This window comes from Rattus norvegicus, chromosome X (genome assembly GCF_021556685.1).
Source record: "Rattus norvegicus strain SHRSP/BbbUtx chromosome X, alternate assembly SHRSP_T2T, whole genome shotgun sequence".
In the NCBI taxonomy this organism is placed as follows: Eukaryota; Metazoa; Chordata; class Mammalia; order Rodentia; family Muridae; genus Rattus; species Rattus norvegicus.
In genome coordinates, this window is record NC_141554.1 from 7,468,592 (window position 1) to 7,486,736 (window position 18,145).

The following is an 18,145-nucleotide window of genomic DNA, read 5'->3' on the forward strand; positions in this document are numbered from 1 at the left end:
TTGAGGACCCAGCTATACAACTCCTGGGCATATACCCAAAAGATGCCCCAACATACAGCAAAGAGACATGCTCCACTGTGTTCATAGCAGCCTTATTTATAATAGCCAGAAGCTGGAAAGATCCCAAATGCCCTTCAACAGAGGAATGGATACAGAAAATGTGGTACATCTACACAATGGAGTACTACTCAGCTATCAAAAACAATGACTTCATGAAATTCATAGGCAAATGAATAGAATTAGAAAATATCATCCTGAGTGAGGTACCCCCCCAAAAAAATACACAAGGTATGCACTCACTGATAAGTGGATATTAGCCCAAAAGCTCAAATTATCCAACATACAATCCATAGACCACACAAAGCTCAAGAAGGAGGACAGCCAAAGTGCAGATGCTTCAGTCCTTCTCCAAAGGAGGAACAAAAATATTCATAGGAGGAGATCTGGAGACAAAGTTTGGAACAGAGACTGAAGAAATGGTCATTCAGAGCCTGCCCCACCTGGGAATTCAGCATACACACACACACATACATACATACACACACACACACACACACACACACACACACACACACACCCCAAAACTAAACAATAATGATGAAGCAACAAGTGCATGGAAGCAAGAAGTGCATGCTGACAGGAGCCTGATATACCTGTCTCCTGAGAGGTCCAGCCAGAGTATGTCAAATATAGAGGCGAACGCTTGCAGGAAACCATTGAACTGAGAACGGGCTCCTCATTGGGGGAATTAGAAAAAGGACTGAAAGAACTGAATGGGCTTGCACCCCATAAGAACAACAATGCCAACCAATCAGAGCTCCCTGGGACTAAACCACTACCCAAAGACTACACATAGACTGACCCATGGCTCCAGCTGCATATATAGCAGAAGTTGGCCTTATTGGGCACCAATGGGAGAAGTAGCCCTTGGTCCTGCCAAGAATCGACCCCCCCCCCCCCGCCCAGTATAGGGGAATGTCAGGGCGGGGAGGTGGGAATGGGGGTGGTTTGGGAGGGGTAACACCCTCATAGAAGAAGGGGGAGGGGGAGTGGATACGGGGCTTATAGACAGCAAACCGGGAAAGGGAATAACATTTGAAATGTAAATAAAAATATCCAATAAAGAAAAAAGAAAAGAAATCCAATATTTCATAAAAAGAAAAAAGATCTGTCATGATCATGGTATCTGTTCACTGCAGTAAAACTCTAAGACTTAGCTATGCCTTTTTAAAATTTATTTATACTATATAAGTACACTGTAGCCATCTTCAGACACACCAGAAGAGGGCATCAGATCCCATTACAGATGGTTGTGAGCCACCATGTGGTTGCTGGGAATTGAACTCAGGACCTCTGGAAGAACAGTCAGTGCTCTTAACCACTGAGCCATCTCTCCAGCCCCTGCTATGCTATTTCTTCTGTGGCATATATGGTACTTCCATGCTTGTCCAAGACTACATTCTCAGAAGGGGATTTTAGGGGATATAACCCAAATAATTGCTTTTTAGCACAGAAAAGTAACTGATACTCCCAAGTAGTATCAGTAAAACCGAAGTCACACAGCAAACACTACTGTAAAATATGAAGAGAAACAGGTGAGTGTGGGAGAAAACAGGACCTGAGCATCTGCTTACCTGGGTTAGATATGTGCTGAATATCAGTCATATAAGCTACTGGAGAGTGTACACTAGAACCTTTAGTACATTGCCAAGAACAAGTGTAGGTTAGCATGACATCATGAAGTTCTTAGGAACTGCAGACATTGGACATTTCAAAGGTTTTACAGGTTTTACCTCTAGGAACCCTACAATATAAAAGTCAAAAGAAAGTCTTCTCTTTTCAAGGTTCTGGCTAAGGAGATCACTATGAAATCTATCCAGATTCACTTCTTATAGAAAAGATTTAGTCTCCATGGAAAAATGAGCCAAAACCGACATCTGCAAACACTGGATAGATTTTACTACAAGTAGATAAAAGGAAGAATGGGCAGTATCAAGCTTTACCTTTTATCCTCAACACTGATACACAGCGCCTGTCAAAGACAGAGCTTAATCAGAATACCAAAGATGACCCTCACTACAAACACGACCACTTCACTACCAATCAAAAGAAACTGAAATATGGTGGGAGAAGAAGAGAAATTGTGTCTGTAAATAGGAACAAAGGGAGAGTCCAAAGCCAAGTAGAAAGATAAAAACTATATACCACCAGGAAAATCTAAAACTAAGGTTGCCTATAGCAAAAAAAAAAAATACCAAACCCAGATCAATTCCTGACTAGATAAAAATCTCCACACAAAAGACCCAGGAAGACGAACCATCTATCATCTATGCCTAAAAGATAATTTGCCTCATTATCTATAAGCAGAAAGACCTAGAGACTCCACTAAATGACTATTAGAACTGACAAAAATTTCACCAAAGTAGCAGAAAAGTAAAATCAATATTCAAAAATTAGTGGATTGTTTTCTATATACCAATAATGAATTTGCTGAAATAGAAATCATGAAATCAACCCCATTCACACTAGCTAGAGAGAGAGAGAGAGAGAGAGAGAGAGAGAGAGAGAGAGAGAGACGAGAGTATCTCATATCAGTTTCTTCCAGGAAATAACATTTTACTCCAGATGAGAGGGTACCAATAGGCCAACAGGATCCTGTCTGAGTGCAGTTTGGTGAATAAAAATTAATTTATTGTGATTATTTGTTGGCGCATGGGTGACACAAAGTGTTACACAACTGAGAAATCCAGAGCAACTCATAGGCAGCTATCCCGCTGACTAATCCCACCTGCAGCATGGACAACTCACAAAAAGCTGGAGCACTGGAGAGTCTCATTTATAGCATGGCTGACTCAGATGAAGCTATGCCACCTCAGTTGCCAAAAAAAAAAAAAAAAATACGTAGGGGAAGCTATACTACCAAAAATTTCCACCCCAGTCCACTTCTTTCCCTTGAGGAAAGGAAGGTCTTTGACCCTATGACCTCACAAACCTCTCTACTCTCTTAACAAAGAATATATTAATAGGCTGGATCCTGAGTCTCATGAGGGTTTCATGTGGATTTTGAAAGCACGAGCCACATAAGCCTCCCTTCTACTTCCATGAGGAACTGTTAATAGGCCTGATCTCATAAAGTGATCACATCTGCTCTTATTCAAAACAGCAATGGTTATGCCCAACACAGTGTAAGAAGTGAGACAACGCTCCCTTTCTGCAGCTTTCACATTCTTTCCATCCCATCTTCTACAGTGTTCTCCAAGACTTAGAATAATATAAGTGATTATTCTTTTCTACCACCTTGAGCAGCTATACCACAGCAACAGAAACATTCCTTGCAGTTCGACAAGTTATGAATGTTCTATAGTAACTACCTCCCATTGTAAGAAAGAAGTGTGCTTTCTCTATGTCAGGGAACAGCAGTAATCTACAAGCCACCCCACAGATTGAACTCAGGCTGTCAAGACTTGCTAGCCTGAACCTTTTAACCAGTAAGTCATTTTGATAACCTAAAAGAATCTTTTAAGTAAAAAAAAAATACACGAAATACAAGTTAATAGACTTAACACAGACTCAACGCTAGTCCATCCAAACTGTTCTCCTTAATAAAGATTAACTAATATTTTATAGCTCCCTAATACCTGTTTTAAGCACACCAAATTGAATTTTAAATATATGTAGCACGAAATTTTGGTTTTGGTTTTGGTTTGGGGGACAAGGTATCAAGCAGAAATTCATTTAAGATGATTTTCTTAAAATTTGTCTCTGTTTAAACATTTTTATGTGCCCTTTGGAGGGTGAAAACCAAACTATGTGTGTAATACACACACACACACACAAAGAGAGAGAGAGAGAGAGAGAGAGAGAGAGAGAGAGAGAGAGAGAGAGCGCGAGCCACAAGATATCCTGCCTTCCTTATAGATTAGTACCATAATACTTGCTGGTCTATAGGCACTCTTGTGCTTTTTAAATTATTAAATGCTTAAGTGGTCTCAGTGAGGTTTTTGTTTGTTTGGTTTTGATTTGGTCTTTTGTTTTAAAGAGAATATGAAATTGGAAGGGGAATGTGGTAGGAAGGGTCTAGGACGAGTTGGAGGGAATAGGGAGTGGAGATAATGAAAATATATTGCATACATCTATGAAATTCTCAAAGACTAGAAATGTTTCTAAAAGAAAAAAGTAGGGACTATATGGATACCTCAGTAGTTAAGAGCATTGGCCATTCGATCCCAGCATCCACATGGTGCACACAAACTGCCAGTAGTTCCAATTCCAGGGAATCCCACAACTTCTTCTACCCTTTGTGGGCACTGCACACATGTGGTGCATAAACATGCAAACAAAACACATAAAATAGGAAGGAATTTAAGAGTGGGGAGGGAGGAATACAGAAATGGTTCATCAGTTAAGAACACACAACTCTTGCAGAGAATGTGAACTCCATTATCAGCACCCACATCACGGTAGCTCACAACTGCTCTCACACACACTTCAAAGAAATTATAAACACTTAACTCCCTCTCCCTACCTTCCTGTAAGTCCACCTTTCCTCAGAACCCGCCAAAACTCATTAAACGTCACCCAAACCAGTCTCCCGCCAGCTCGCGACTATTTATTTGCCTGCAGGCCAACAGCGTGACCCTGCTACCTCCAGGGACTCATTCAGGCCCCGCCTGCAGCTCTTCCCTTAAATGCGTCTTCTCGCACGAAGGGCAGCCCCGCCCCATCGATTATGGTTGGCTCTGGTGCTGGAAATGCGTCATCCATCCGCGCCAGCCGGAAGCCGCGGTTCGTTATAACAGTTATTGCTGGTGGCCCCTAGGTGAACGTCGCGGTTGCGTATCGGTGAGTGAACTAGTCCTAAAGTAGGGTTGGGCAGAAGGAACTCCATAGCACGAGTCGAAAGAAGTCGTGCACAATATGAGAACTTTGTGAAGTTAAACTGGAGCGCTCAACGTGGGTCCTCCCCCTTCAATCCCCAGGAGCACATAATGGCGACGCCCCCGAAACGGCGGGCCTTGGATACGGTGGGGGAGAAAGTGCTGCGGTATGAGGCCTTTATCAGTGACGTACTGCAGCGAGACTTGCAGTGAGTGGCAACGCGGGAGGCGTGACGTTTGAGAAATTCGACGTGGTGGGTGGGATTGAATGCGGCCAAACTTTCGGGTTGGCCAACCAGATTTCTGGGAAGAAGGTTGACTTCTGGGCTGAGATTTGGTTGGAACTTATCCCTTTAGCAGAGCTCCGACCATGTTTGTTGGTTTAAAATAGTCATTCCGAACCTAATGTGTTTCTAACTAAGCCATTTAATTAATATTTATGAACAAGTTGTACCTTACTTTGCCTCTCTAGGCTTTATGAACTTCGTTCATCTGTGAAATGGAAAAGTTTATTAGGCCTTTTTAACGTGGTGTTTGAGTTTTAAATGTGTCAACTCCAACACATTCTGCCACAGGAGGGAGAAGCAAGAGGATCTTTGTAAGCTGGAGACCAAACTGGGCTACAGACTGTCTCAAAGGGGGAAAAGTAGAATAAAGCCAGGCTCAGGCTCCATGGTGTGTGCCATCTCTAGTGGAGAGATGGGGAAATTCACGTTTTTAGCCAGGATTACAAGCCAGCCTTGAAATATATAACAATATTTTATTTAAAAAAAAAAAACTAGTGTGGTGACAGAGGCCTGCAATCCCTGTACTTGGGATGGTATCAGAAGCAGGATAATCCAGAGTTCAGGGTAACCTTCACTTACATTTCGAGGTTGTGTATGGCCTGGGCTCTGATATTATGTCTCAAAACAAGCAAATTAGGGCCAGCAAGATGGCTTGCCTCCAACACCATGCCCTAACGTAGATCTCTAGGAGCCACATGATGGAAGGAAAAAGATTCCCAAAAAGCTTCCAGGTGTATCATGGCACCTATACATGCACACAAAATAAACACATGTTTAATGCAGATAAACCCAACTACTATTATATTGAGGCTGAGAGGAGAGGATTGTTTGGTGTGATTACAAATTCAATACCAGCGTGAGAAACTCAGATATTGTCTCTGGAAATAACCTGGATAACTTTTATGAAAAAGGAATTTGCCTCCAGTGCCTGAAATACACTAAAAGCTCAACAACTAGATGATTACTATTGCTGTCATTACTAATCTGAATAAAAAGTTAGGTATTGAGAACTAGGGCTGTGTAATCATGCTAAAAGAAACGGGGAGGTATATTTAGGGTGAAGATGGGACATTTTAATTGGCATAAGTCACTGAGTAAAATGCAATATTTATCATTGTAATAGGTTCTAAGTATATAATGCTTACCATTTGGCTAGCATTTAAAACACTTTGTAGTAGACACTTGATTCTAATGACTCCTATATGCTAATACTACCATCTCTATTTTCTATGTGGGGAAACTTAATCCCAAACAGGTTTCCTACTTTCCATAGTCACATTACTAGCAAGAGGTAGAGGTCAGGATGAAGTACAGTCTCACCTATATTTATTGAAATGCCGGCTGTGTCCTTATCTATGCCCCATCATGAGTGTTTGGGGGAGCAGGCACAGGGTCTCACTATGTTACACAAGCTGGTCTTGAGCTCATAATCCTCCTGCCTCAGCCCATGGATTGCATCCATGAACAACCCCATCTGGCTTAAAATGCCTAGTAGGGCATGATGTGCTGCATCTCAAAAGGAGTAAGACTGCCTAATATTCACTGTTGTATTTCTACGTATCAGAAAGGTACTGGACCATCGAGACAAGGTATATGAGCAGCTGTCTGTATACCTTCAACTAAGAAATGTCATTGAGCGACTCCAGGTAAAGGCTTTTAAATTGGGTGCCACTTTGTGTATATGTACAAAGAAGGGAGGCGGGAAGAGAACCCCCAGAACAAAACCTTTATCTGCCTTAAAAGTTGGCCACTGACACCTACCTCTTTTCTCCTGGCCCTATAGGAAACTAATCACTCGGAGTTATATATGCAGGTGGATTTGGGCTGTAACTTCTTCGTTGACACAATGGTGTGAGTGTATTCTCTCCCCTCTAAATTTCTCCCTTTTTTCATGGAACAAGTATTTCTTAGTATTTTCTGTATACCAGGCTTTAGTAGCTTTTATATTACATTAAGATATAAGCAACATGTTGTGGTCGTGGGAGAAATGAACACAAAATATCTGCCCTTACAGAGCCTTCACTTGGGGAATAGGAAGGAATAGGAAACACCTTAAACTATATACAGTATGCTAAATGGTAATAAAGACTTCTTCCACTTCCTCCGACCTCTTTCCTCAGCCCAGATACTTCACGCATCTATGTGGCCCTGGGATACGGTTTTTTCCTGGAACTGACACTGGCCGAAGCTCTCAAGTTCATTGACCGAAAGAGTTCCCTCCTCACAGAGTGAGTTCATTCCAGGAGGATAGTATCTAAAGGCTAAGGGTGCAGGGAAGTGGTAAGAACATTTGCTTAGCATGTGTGAAGCCCTAGGTTCTATCCGTATCACACACCACACAAACACATACACAAAATATATAAAAGTCAGATACGGCAGTAGTTCATACCTGTAATCCTACGACTCTAGAAGATCAAGCAGGAGGATCCTGATTTTGAAGCCACTCTGGGTGATAAAACAAATCCCTCTATATAAAACAACAGAAAAAAATAATAAATAGACATCATAAATTTCAATACTCTACCCTTTTCCCCGTAGCTACCTGGGATGGTACTTTAAAAAAAAAAAACATACTACCTTCCTCTTCAGGGCTAGAGCTAAAAAAAATGAGGATGCAAAGTTCAGCCACGGAGTCATACTAAACACTTAATAAGTAGTTTTTGTACTATTCCTTCACACATTTATTGAGCATCTTGTGTATGCCAGGTTGTGTTGTTAGTATTGGGAATACAGCAGTAAACAAAACAGAAGATTCTTAGAGGCTTACATTCTAGAACTATGTTGTTATATGTACATATATCTAGGTCCACATCCATGAGATTTTAATCTAAGAATCAGTACCAGTCAAAGAAGCTGCTTCTCACTTAACTATCTGTTAATTTTTCGGCTCATTTGCCCTCTGAACTTAATATGCATGTACCCACACATGCAGAGATAATGCCTTCCTCTATTGCTGTCTGCCTTATTTATTTATTATTTATTTCTTTTGAAACAGGGTCTCCACCAAACCTAAAGTTTGCCATTTTTTGACTTCAACCCCAAACCTAGAGTTTACAATTTTCTGGCTTCAGCAAGCACCAGTGCTGGGGTCAGAGGTGTGTGAGTTTTTACATAGGTACTAGGAATCCAACTCCAGTTCTTATGCTTGAGCAGCAAATGTTCTTGTCCACTGAGCCATCTCCCCAGCCCTAACACATGCTTTAAGTATTTCCCACCTTTAAGAGCATTCAGTAGCTACTGTGTAGTTTCTTTTTTCGACACTTAGTTGTCTTGCATAAATAACAAGCTCCCTAACAAGTTCTTCTGTGACCTAACTTCAAAATTGCAACTCCTAGTGTTCTTAAATTGCCCCTCTTCTACTTTAAAAAAATTACCATTAGTGTGTATATTGCATGACTGTGGGCATTGTGTTGTAGCATGCATGTGTAGATTACAGCACAGTTTTGCGAGTTGATGTTCTCCTTCCAGGGATTCCATGAATAGAACTCAGATCCCCAGGCTTATATGACAAGCACCCTTACCCACTGAGCCATTGCACCAGCCATATCCTAGTTTTTCTCTCTTTCTATAATCTTATTACCTCTTAAAATTTACTGTGAAATTTCTTTCTCATGCTCATTGTCTTTTACAATTAGATAATAAGTATTACATTTCTTTACAGGGTTGAGACTTGTAGCCAAGGTCTCCGGTCTAGTAAGCAAGAGTTCTATTACTGAACTGTGTGTCCCTAGCCCAGGTTATAGGCATTTAAAGGAAAAAGTTTATACTATAGATAACTAAAATAATGTAAAGCACAGTTTCTGTTGAGTGAATTATGCTAGAAGCAAATTGAAAGGATGATCAAACTTATCTATGTGGGTAATGGTGAGGAGAAAAAGTGTGGGCTCCAGGTTACTTTTGGTTTTATATAGGGAAGAACTGGTTTGGATGAGAAGCTTGAAATATAGATAGTGCTATAACTAAAGAGATGGCTCAGCAGTGAAGAACATTTATTACTCATTACAGGAGACCCAGGTTCTATTTCCAGAGCCTGCATAGCAGTTCTCAACCTTGTGTAATTCCAGTGCCAGGAGAGCTGACTCCCTCTCCTGGCCTCTGAGCACCAAACACAAGTGCTATACAAACATACATGCAGGCAAAAAATCCATACGCATAAAATAAGTAGGTAGTGAAGGCCACATAGAAGACCTCAACTCCCACTCTCAGATGAGTGACATTTGAGTCAGTTTATTGGGTGAACAAGCCATGGGCTAACTGGGGAAGAATGTTCTTGACAAAAGGGACAATGTATCTGGCATGCTTGAAAATTGTCACGTGGCATAGCTTAGAAAAAATGAGTATGAGAGAGCAGGGAACAGTATACTTAGATAAATAACCACTTCTGAGCATGAACACCTGCAATGTAAAATTTCTCCTTAGCCGCGATTTTCCTGGATTCATTTTGTCTAGAGTTATCTCCTGTATGGTTCCAGTAGTTATTCTCTTAAGCTTTCCAGAGATTTTAGTGTTAGTAGACCTGAAACCTGCTATGATTTCTAAATTTTGTTAAACTAGTTAGCATATAATTTGATCAAGGTTATTGTAATTCTGAACTATGCCCATTTAGAACAAGTCCAAATTTTATCTCACATTTTTCTTCTGTGTCACAGTGGTTTTGGTTGGTTAGTTGGTTTTGGTTTTTTATGAGAGTTGATTTTTTTCCCTACAAAACGAGGTATTTGAAGTTAGCAGGCTTCTTGCCTGGTCTTTCTAATCTGTTGACCTGCTTTCTACCAGTGTGATGAAATATGTGCTTGACCTGATATTGTTCTATTATAATAGAGCTATCTCAAAGTTTCATCATCCTAGCTTAGGATTTGAGTCTGTGTATTGAACTCTCTTTAAAACTTGGTTACTTGGGATCCACTTCAAACTGGCATACTTCTGGTTACTTTATGTATCCAAATTACCTGCAGGTACTTATTGTTTTTAGTGTATTTCTTTAGTGATTGTTGTTGTTGCATGTGTATACGTGTGTGTGTGTGTGTGTGAGTGTGTGTGTGTGTGTGTGTGTGTGTGTATCACACATGTATATATAATCTACTGAGTCCATTTAGCTTTGCTCATATAAACATGTATCCAGTGCTGAGAGCTTTGGATTGAGCAACCTATATGAGAGTTTATCCCTAACAGAGATTGATTCTCCCACTTTCAGCAGACATTGACCACTTGTAGTCCTTCATCTAGAGGTGGGTCCATTTGTAATTTCCCCTTTCCACATAGACATGTCAACTGGTGTTGTCATGTTGGTCTTGTTTAGGCACCATATTGTTGGGCATTCATGGATAGTTTTCCCATCATGTCTAGGAAATTTCTTAATGGCAGACATCCTGGGCCTCTACCTCTTAAAATCATTCCACCCTTTCTCCATGATTTTCCCTGAGCCTTGGGCATAGGGGTTGAATTACAGATGTATCAGTTACGGTTGGGCAACTCACAGTCACTTATTCTCTGCATTTTGACCAGTTGTGGATCTCTGTAATAGTGTTCATCTGTTCCAAAAAGAAGCTTTTTGAATGAGGGATAACGGCTACATTTATCTGTGAGTAAACATATGTTTTTGGAAAACAGAAATTATATTAATTTAGATTCTCAGCACTCCAGTCACTGGTAAGCTAAGTCTATAGTACCAGGCCTGAATTCCTCCCTATTAAGCAAACCTCAACTCCAATGAATGACACAGCTAATGCACCTCCCACCCCCAAGATAAAAAAAAATGCTTCTCTTGTAAATCTTGCTAATAATATCTTGCTAGTCAGATCATTGTTGTGGTTCATAGTCTCTATAGCTGGGTAGGACTAGTAGATTGATACTCTCCCTTGGCAGCTTACATAGCACCTATGAGAGCTAGTCTTCAAGGAGGAGGCTTCCAGGTTAGGTCCAACTTGATTCCTCTGAAGTCTTACATGGTTTTCAGCAGTAATCTTACCTTCAGGTTTTGGGAGGCAGCCAAGAACAACAACAATTACCTATATTGTTTTGAGAGTCTCTTGAATTACCCTGACCAACAACTCTGCAATAGTCCAGGCAGAAGGATCTTAAATTGGAGGCCAAATGAAGTATACCTGCCACTGGGGTTTTTGTTAATCTATAGCTTTTGGAGAGAGCATTATCACTCAAGTAGTATAACTTCATTTAAATTTGTGTGTGTGTGTGTGTGTGTGTGTGTGTGTGTGTGTGTGTGTGTGTGCGCGCGCGTGCGTGTGTGCGTTCGTGTGTGTATGCATGCGCATTATATATGTATTTTTAAGTAAACATATAATAGTGTTTCCCTATGGCCCTTTCAATCATTCTTGGTGTTTTTTATACCTGTTCTCCCTCTTCCTCAGTGTTTCTTTTCCACTCCACTCCCCAGATAAAAACCTCCCCCACTTTCCAATTTCCCCATCATAGCACCTGTGACATACTATCCCACTCTGTACAGTTCATTCTCTTCCCCACTCCCTGGTCCTTTTTTACTTTCCTAGTTTCTGTGGTTATTCCAACTTATATACTCACATCTAAAGATTTGAAGCTAACATTCACAAATAAGAGAAAATTCTCAATGTTTGTCTGTCTGGGTCTGAGTTACCTCATTCAGTGTAATATGATGTAGTTCCATCCATTTACCTGTAAATTTCTTGATTTCATTTTTATTTATAACTGAACAGAATTCCATTTTGTAAATGTACCATTTTGAAAATTATCCATTCATCTAGTGAAGGACATTTAATTTGTTTCCATTTCCTAGCTATTGTGAATGAATAAATCAACTAGGTACATGGCTAAGAAAAAGTATTCTTGCTCTCCAGAAGTAATGCTATGCATGGTTCACATCCTATCCTAACCATAGACTTAAATATTTTTAAGGATTTGGGGTCCCTCGAATGAATCAGTCTTTATTCATTCAACATCAGTTGGGTCCCCACTCTTTATCGAATGCTTTTCTAATCCTCATTATACAACAAACAAACAAAAACAAGCTACAATCTGTCCTCACAGCTATCATTTTGATCAAAAAAGACAAGTAAGTAAGGCCATGATGTAATAGATGTTGACAATGCTACAAACAGTACATAATGGAGATCACAAGTTTTGCTTGGGATGGAGCAGTTGTGGTGTTGGATAAAATGGCTAACTGGAAGTGAAAAACAGAAGAGCCTTGAAACTGAGGTACATGTCCATCAGTAATAGAGTACATTACTGGAATGTGTAAGGCACTGAGTTCAGTGATATTCCTGCAAAAAGAGGAAATGCTAGATTTTTGCTAAGCATCCAGAAAGACGGTCTTACTTCTATCTCAGCTGGAAGAACAGAGCAGGAGGAAGAGCTAGATCTCAGTGTGGGACCTGTAAAGTATAAGGAACCTCAACACTGACGTAGGTTTTTAAAGAACGTTGGCAATATATATTTGGGAGATAGTAGTATATAGATAGACTCATACTGGTTTTTTTCCAACCTAACTTTCTATCCCATTGCCTTGTTTTTCATGCAGTATTTAGTTTCATTTACCCCTCAAACTGAATCCTCCTGCATTGGCAAATAGATCAGCACAACTAAACTCGATTTCTTATCATGTTATCAAGCCTTCCACATTATCTTATACAAGCTTTCTTTTTTTTTTAAAGGATTTATTTATTTATTATATATAAGTACACTGTAGCTGTCCTCAGATACACCAGAAGACAGCATCAGATCCCATTACAGATGGTTGTAAGCCACCATGTGGTTGCTAGGAATTGAACTCAGGTCCTCTGGAAGAGCAGTCAGTTCTCTTAACCACTAAGTCATCTTTCCAGCCCAAAAATGAACTTTTTTCTTTTGTTTTTTTTTTGTTTTGTTTTTATTTATTTATTTTTTTTTTTATTAACTTGAGTATTTCTTATATACATTTCAAGTGTTATTCCCTTTCCCGGTTTCCGGACAAACATCACCCTCCCCCCTCCCCTTCCTTATGGGTGTTCCCCTCCCAAACCTCCCCCCATTGCCACCCTCCCCCCATAGTCTAGTTCACTGGGGGTTCAGTCTTAGCAGGACCCAGGGCTTCCCCTTCCACTGGTGCACTTACTAGGATATTCATTGCTACCTATGGGGTCAGAGTCCAGGGTCAGTCCATGTATAGTCTTTAGGTAGTGGCTTAGTCCCTGGAAGCTCTGGTTGCTTGACATTGTTGTACTTTTGGGGTCTCGAGCCCCTTCAAGCTCTTCCAGTTCTTTCTCTGATTCCTTCAACGGGGGACCTATTCTCAGTTCAGTGGTTTGCTGCTGGCATTCGCCTCTGTATTTGCTGTATTCTGGCTGTGTCTCTCAGGAGCGATCTACATCCGGCTCCTGTCGGTCTGCACTTCTTTGCTTCATCCATCTTGTCTAATTGGGTGGCTGTATATGTATGGGCCACATGTGGGGCAGGCTCTGAATGGGTGTTCCTTCAGTCTCTGTTTTAATCTTTGCCTCTCCCTTCCCTGCCAAGGGTATTCTTTTTCCTCATTTAAAGAAGGAGTGAAGCATTCACATTTTGATCATCCGTCTTGAGTTTCGTTTGTTCTAGGGATCTAGGGTAATTCAAGCATTTGGGCTAATAGCCACTTATCAATGAGTGCATACCATGTATGTCTTTTGTGATTGGGTTAGCTCACTCAGGATGATATTTTCCAGTTCCAACCATTTGCCTACGAATTTCATAAACTCGTTGTTTTTGATAGCTGAGTAATATTCCATTGTGTAGATGTACCACATTTTCTGTATCCATTCCTCTGTTGAAGGGCATCTGGGTTCTTTCCATTTTCTGGCTATTATAAATAAGGCTGCGATGAACATAGTGGAGCACGTGTCTCTTTTATATGTTGAGGCATCTTTTGGGTATATGCCCAAGAGAGGTATGGCTGGATCCTCAGGCAGTTCAATGTCCAATTTTCTGAGGAACCTCCAGACTGATTTCCAGAATGGTTTTACCAGTCTGCAATCCCACCAACAATGGAGGAGTGTTCCTCTTTCTCCACATCCTCACCAGCATCTGCTGTCACCTGAGTTTTTGATCTTAGCCATTCTCACTGGTGTGAGGTGAAATCTCAGGGTTGTTTTGATTTGCATTTCCCTTATGACTAAAGATGTTGAACATTTCTTTAGGTGTTTCTCAGCCATTCGGCATTCCTCAGCTGTGAATTCTTTGTTTAGCTCTGAACCCCATTTTTTAATAGGGTTATTTGTTTCCCTGCGGTCTAACTTCTTGAGTTCTTTGTATATTTTGGATATAAGGCCTCTATCTGTTATAGGATTGGTAAAGAACTTTTCCCAATCTGTTGGTTGCCGTTTTGTCCTAACCACAGTGTCCTTTGCCTTACAGAAGCTTTGCAGTTTTATGAGATCCCATTTGTCGATTCTTGATCTTAGAGCATAAGCCATTGGTGTTTTGTTCAGGAAATTTTTTCCAGTGCCCATGTGTTCCAGATGCTTCCCTAGTTTTTCTTCTATTAGTTTGAGTGTGTCTGGTTTGATGTGGAGGTCCTTGATCCACTTGGACTTAAGCTTTGTACAGGGTGATAAGGATGGATCGATCTGCATTCTTCTACATGTTGCCCTCCAGTTGAACCAGCACCATTTGCTGAAAATGCTATCTTTTTTCCATTGGATGGTTTTAGCTCCTTTGTCAAAAATCAAGTGACCATAGGTGTGTGGGTTCATTTCTGGGTCTTCAATTCTATTCCATTGGTCTATCTGTCTGTCTCTGTACCAATACCATGCAGTTTTTATCACTATTGCTCTGTAATACTGCTTTATACAAGCTTTCTTAATGGTTAACTTAATGTCTAACACTGACCGCTTCTCACAAAGCCCTTTTGTGCCTCTTGGTCTTTCTGTGCAAAAGACCTTTTCACTGCTTAACTCTCACTTCATCTTCAGTTCTATCTTATTCTTCAGACAGTTCTTCCTTGGTCCACTGTATTCATTTTCACTGATTGTATACATAAGGACTCTCTTAGATGAGACTTGATTCAAGCAGACTTGGACAGAAGGAGTTGACTGATTTATGTAACTCAACAGTCCAGGACTAGGGTGGTTTCAGGCACCTCCGTTTGCCCAGGTGTTTTTCAGCCTTTTCCTAGAGTCCTTTCTGGTACCACCTTCAAAATACCTTGTCCTGTCTGTAAGTGCATTGCCCAACAGCCAGGTGGATTCTTTTAAACCCTAATAAGTTTATTTCTCAAATCAATTTGCATTTGTCCTCCACTGTTAACCTTCTCGTTAGCACCTGATTTAAAGTAAAAGCTAAGGTCTTTGCCATGGTCCTGTAGACTTTCCACCTTCTGCCTCCTTCGCTTGACTTCAGCTCCTTCAATCCTCCTCTTTTTCTTTAGCCACAATGGCTTCTTGGCTGTGCCTGCACCATACCAAGCATGCTCCTACCTCAGCACTTTTGTATTGGTTCTTATTTGTGGTGGAACACTTATCTTCCATATCACCCCCACTAGGTGGGAGAGTTACACATCTGTAATCTCAGCAGTCTGGGCAGGAGGATCTTGAATTGGAAACCAGACTGGACTATATAGTCTCAAAAGGAAAGCTCTCAGTGAAGCCAAACCTGAACAATCTTCGAAACTGAAGCCTCCTCTTTCTACCTCTTCTTTAGTATTTAGTTCCTTATACTATTTATTTCCTTATACTTAACACATCATAATTGTGTTTGTATACTTTGTCTCTTAGTAAATGGCTTAGTGCTTAAGTGTACATACTGCTGTCCAGAGTAACTGAGTTCGGTTCCCAGCACCCATGTCAGGTAGCTCACAACCACCTGTATCTACAGCTCAAGGAATCTCATATCATCTAACATCTGTGGAAATCTACATTCATGGTATATTTCCCACACATATAACACAGATAATTAAAAACTAAAAATAAAGTTTTTTAAAGGAGCTCCAGGAAACCAAGAATTTAGTTTCATTTACTGCTGTTTCTGCTATTTCCCTATTTTAAGTTGCCTGGCATACAGAAGGCATTCAATAATCTTCCCTTCTTATCATCATATAGTCATTGTGATGGGTTTCATAAAGAGTTTCTTTCAAGTATATCACATAATTTGATCGTATTCATAGACCCATACCCCCACTTCCTTCATCCCCATAATCTTTTTTTTTTTTTTTTTTGGAGCTGAGGACCGAACCCAGGGCCTTGCGCTTGCTAGGCAAGCGCTCTACCACTGAGCTAAATCCCAAACCCCTCCCATAATCATTTTTTAACAATTGTTACTACATTTTTTTCTGAGTACATGTGAAGGTTTAAAATCAGTTCTCTCCTCCACTATGTGGATCCTGGATATTGAAATCAAGTTGGCCCTATCACCCTTGATCTTTAAATGGGGAAATTCCAAGAGGTAGCCAGACATCTCTGCATAGGATCAGGGCAGGTCATCCAGGATACAAGCGTTTCTTGAAGTGATGAGGAAGAGTCATCCTCACAGCCTTAAGTGGGGCCCATTTTGCCCTTTCTTGTTCCTTTTTTTTTCTAGGCTCAGCGACAGCCTCACCAAGGACTCCATGAATATCAAGGCCAATATCCACATGATGCTAGAGGTGAGAGCAGCTCACTCCACTCGACCCTTCAAATATATTTAGGGTGATAACCTGAAGACAGGAGAAATCCAAAGAAGGGAGGGGTCATCTTTCCTTCTAAATTAAAAACCAAAGGAGTGAAAATCAGAGCAAACCTGGGACAAGACCTAGACCCAGCCTCTGTTCAGTATACTTTGTCCTCTTTTACAGGGACTTAGAGAACTACAAGGCCTGCAGAATTTCCCAGAGCCATCTCCCCATTGACTGCATCTTCCCAGCCTCCAATATTAAACAGCCTGAATGCCTTGGAATCACATAGCCCTTTTTTCCCCTAATTTTCACTAATTGACTAAGTGCTCCAGAGACCAAAATTACTGGAAGACCCATCCTTTCTGTTGAACCTCTAAAACATTCTTGCCTTTAGAACATCTTGTATTTTCCTCCAGACTTTATGCTTTACCCTCTTTTGTCACCTTTCGAACCTTGACACTGCTCCTCACACTTTAATTCCTTTTCCTAGATATTTGTATTGGTGCCCTTTGTATTACCATAAAGAATGGACTGATTGGTGAGCTGAAGATGAGATTCAATTGGTAGAGTGCTTGCATATCACACATGAAACCTTAAATTCAGTCCCCAGTTCTGTGTACACAAGCTGGATGTGTGGCACACCTGTGACCAGGTCACTCAAAAGATAGAGGCAGAAGGATTTTTAAGTTTAAGGCAATCCTGGGCTACATGAGACCCTTGAAACAAATTTTTAAGGTTCCAGTTCAAAGTGATTTGTTTCCATGGCCCTCAGCTTTTTACTTCATATCCTAAGGGTTATTATGGTTTCACAATCCAGTGGTCATCCAGGTACCCTAAATATCATTACCACCCAACCCTTAATTTGGTCCCTAAATAGTGGTTCCAATAGTTCTAAATAGTTCTAGTTTCCACCCGTAGACAGATCCTGCCCTCCCTGCTACAGCCCCTACAGCCTAGGTTTTAGTCCAGTCTTAGATAACTAAGAACCAAATTCCATCTGTATAACTGACTGCAGCTTGCCTCTGCCCTTGTAGACAGTTAATTTCCACCTCTCAACTCCTCTGTATATCTGGCAGCCGCTCCTGCCTCCTCCCTCTGCTGGATTCTAAATTCGTCTTGCCTAGCTAATTACCATAGCTTTACCCTACCCGCCTACATAGCCCTACCCTGCTGCTATTCCCCTTTCTAAATAAGTCCTGTTTCCGCTGAACCGTTTGATGAGCAGCACCACCTACTTTTATGTTTTGGCCGCTGTCTGGGAGTTTCCACCAATCAGCTGAAAACAGAGCCCATCCAACCACCCCTCCATCCTCTGGGGCTGTCTGCCATCAATTCTCATTTAAGCCAATCGGTGTGAACTGGGCGACCTCCCTCGGCCCCGCCCCAAC

General features: G+C 40.9%; 2 protein-coding genes across 9 annotated transcripts in view; one reads left to right on the forward strand and one right to left on the reverse strand.

Annotated features, from left to right (window-relative positions):
• Nucleotides 1-4,722, reverse strand: part of Znf81 (zinc finger protein 81) — a 98,107-nt gene extending 93,385 nt beyond the window's left edge. For 2 of the 4 annotated variants that reach the window (XM_087598835.1, XM_087598833.1), the window contains exon 1: nt 4,526-4,661. The gene's annotated coding sequence lies outside the window, so the exon portion shown is untranslated. 4 annotated transcript variants of the gene reach the window in all.
• Nucleotides 4,723-4,797: 75 nt separating this feature from the next.
• On the forward strand, nt 4,798-17,305 carry Uxt (ubiquitously-expressed, prefoldin-like chaperone). 5 transcript variants are annotated; one of them, XM_087599335.1, is made up of 7 exons: nt 4,798-4,842; nt 4,980-5,131; nt 6,729-6,810; nt 6,948-7,013; nt 7,285-7,392; nt 16,685-16,748; nt 16,938-17,305. In XM_087599335.1, the coding sequence occupies exons 3-7, from the start codon at nt 6,791-6,793 to the stop codon at nt 16,989-16,991; spliced, it is 312 nt and encodes a 103-aa protein (XP_087455461.1). In that variant the 5' UTR covers nt 4,798-4,842; nt 4,980-5,131; nt 6,729-6,790; the 3' UTR covers nt 16,992-17,305. The 5 variants fall into 5 exon arrangements, with proteins under 5 accessions (XP_087455461.1, XP_087455459.1, XP_087455460.1 ...); XM_087599333.1 differs by having other exon boundaries at nt 4,980-5,086; nt 6,948-7,015; XM_087599334.1 differs by having other exon boundaries at nt 4,980-5,044; nt 6,948-7,015.
• The last annotated feature ends 840 nt before the right edge of the window (nt 17,306-18,145 follow it).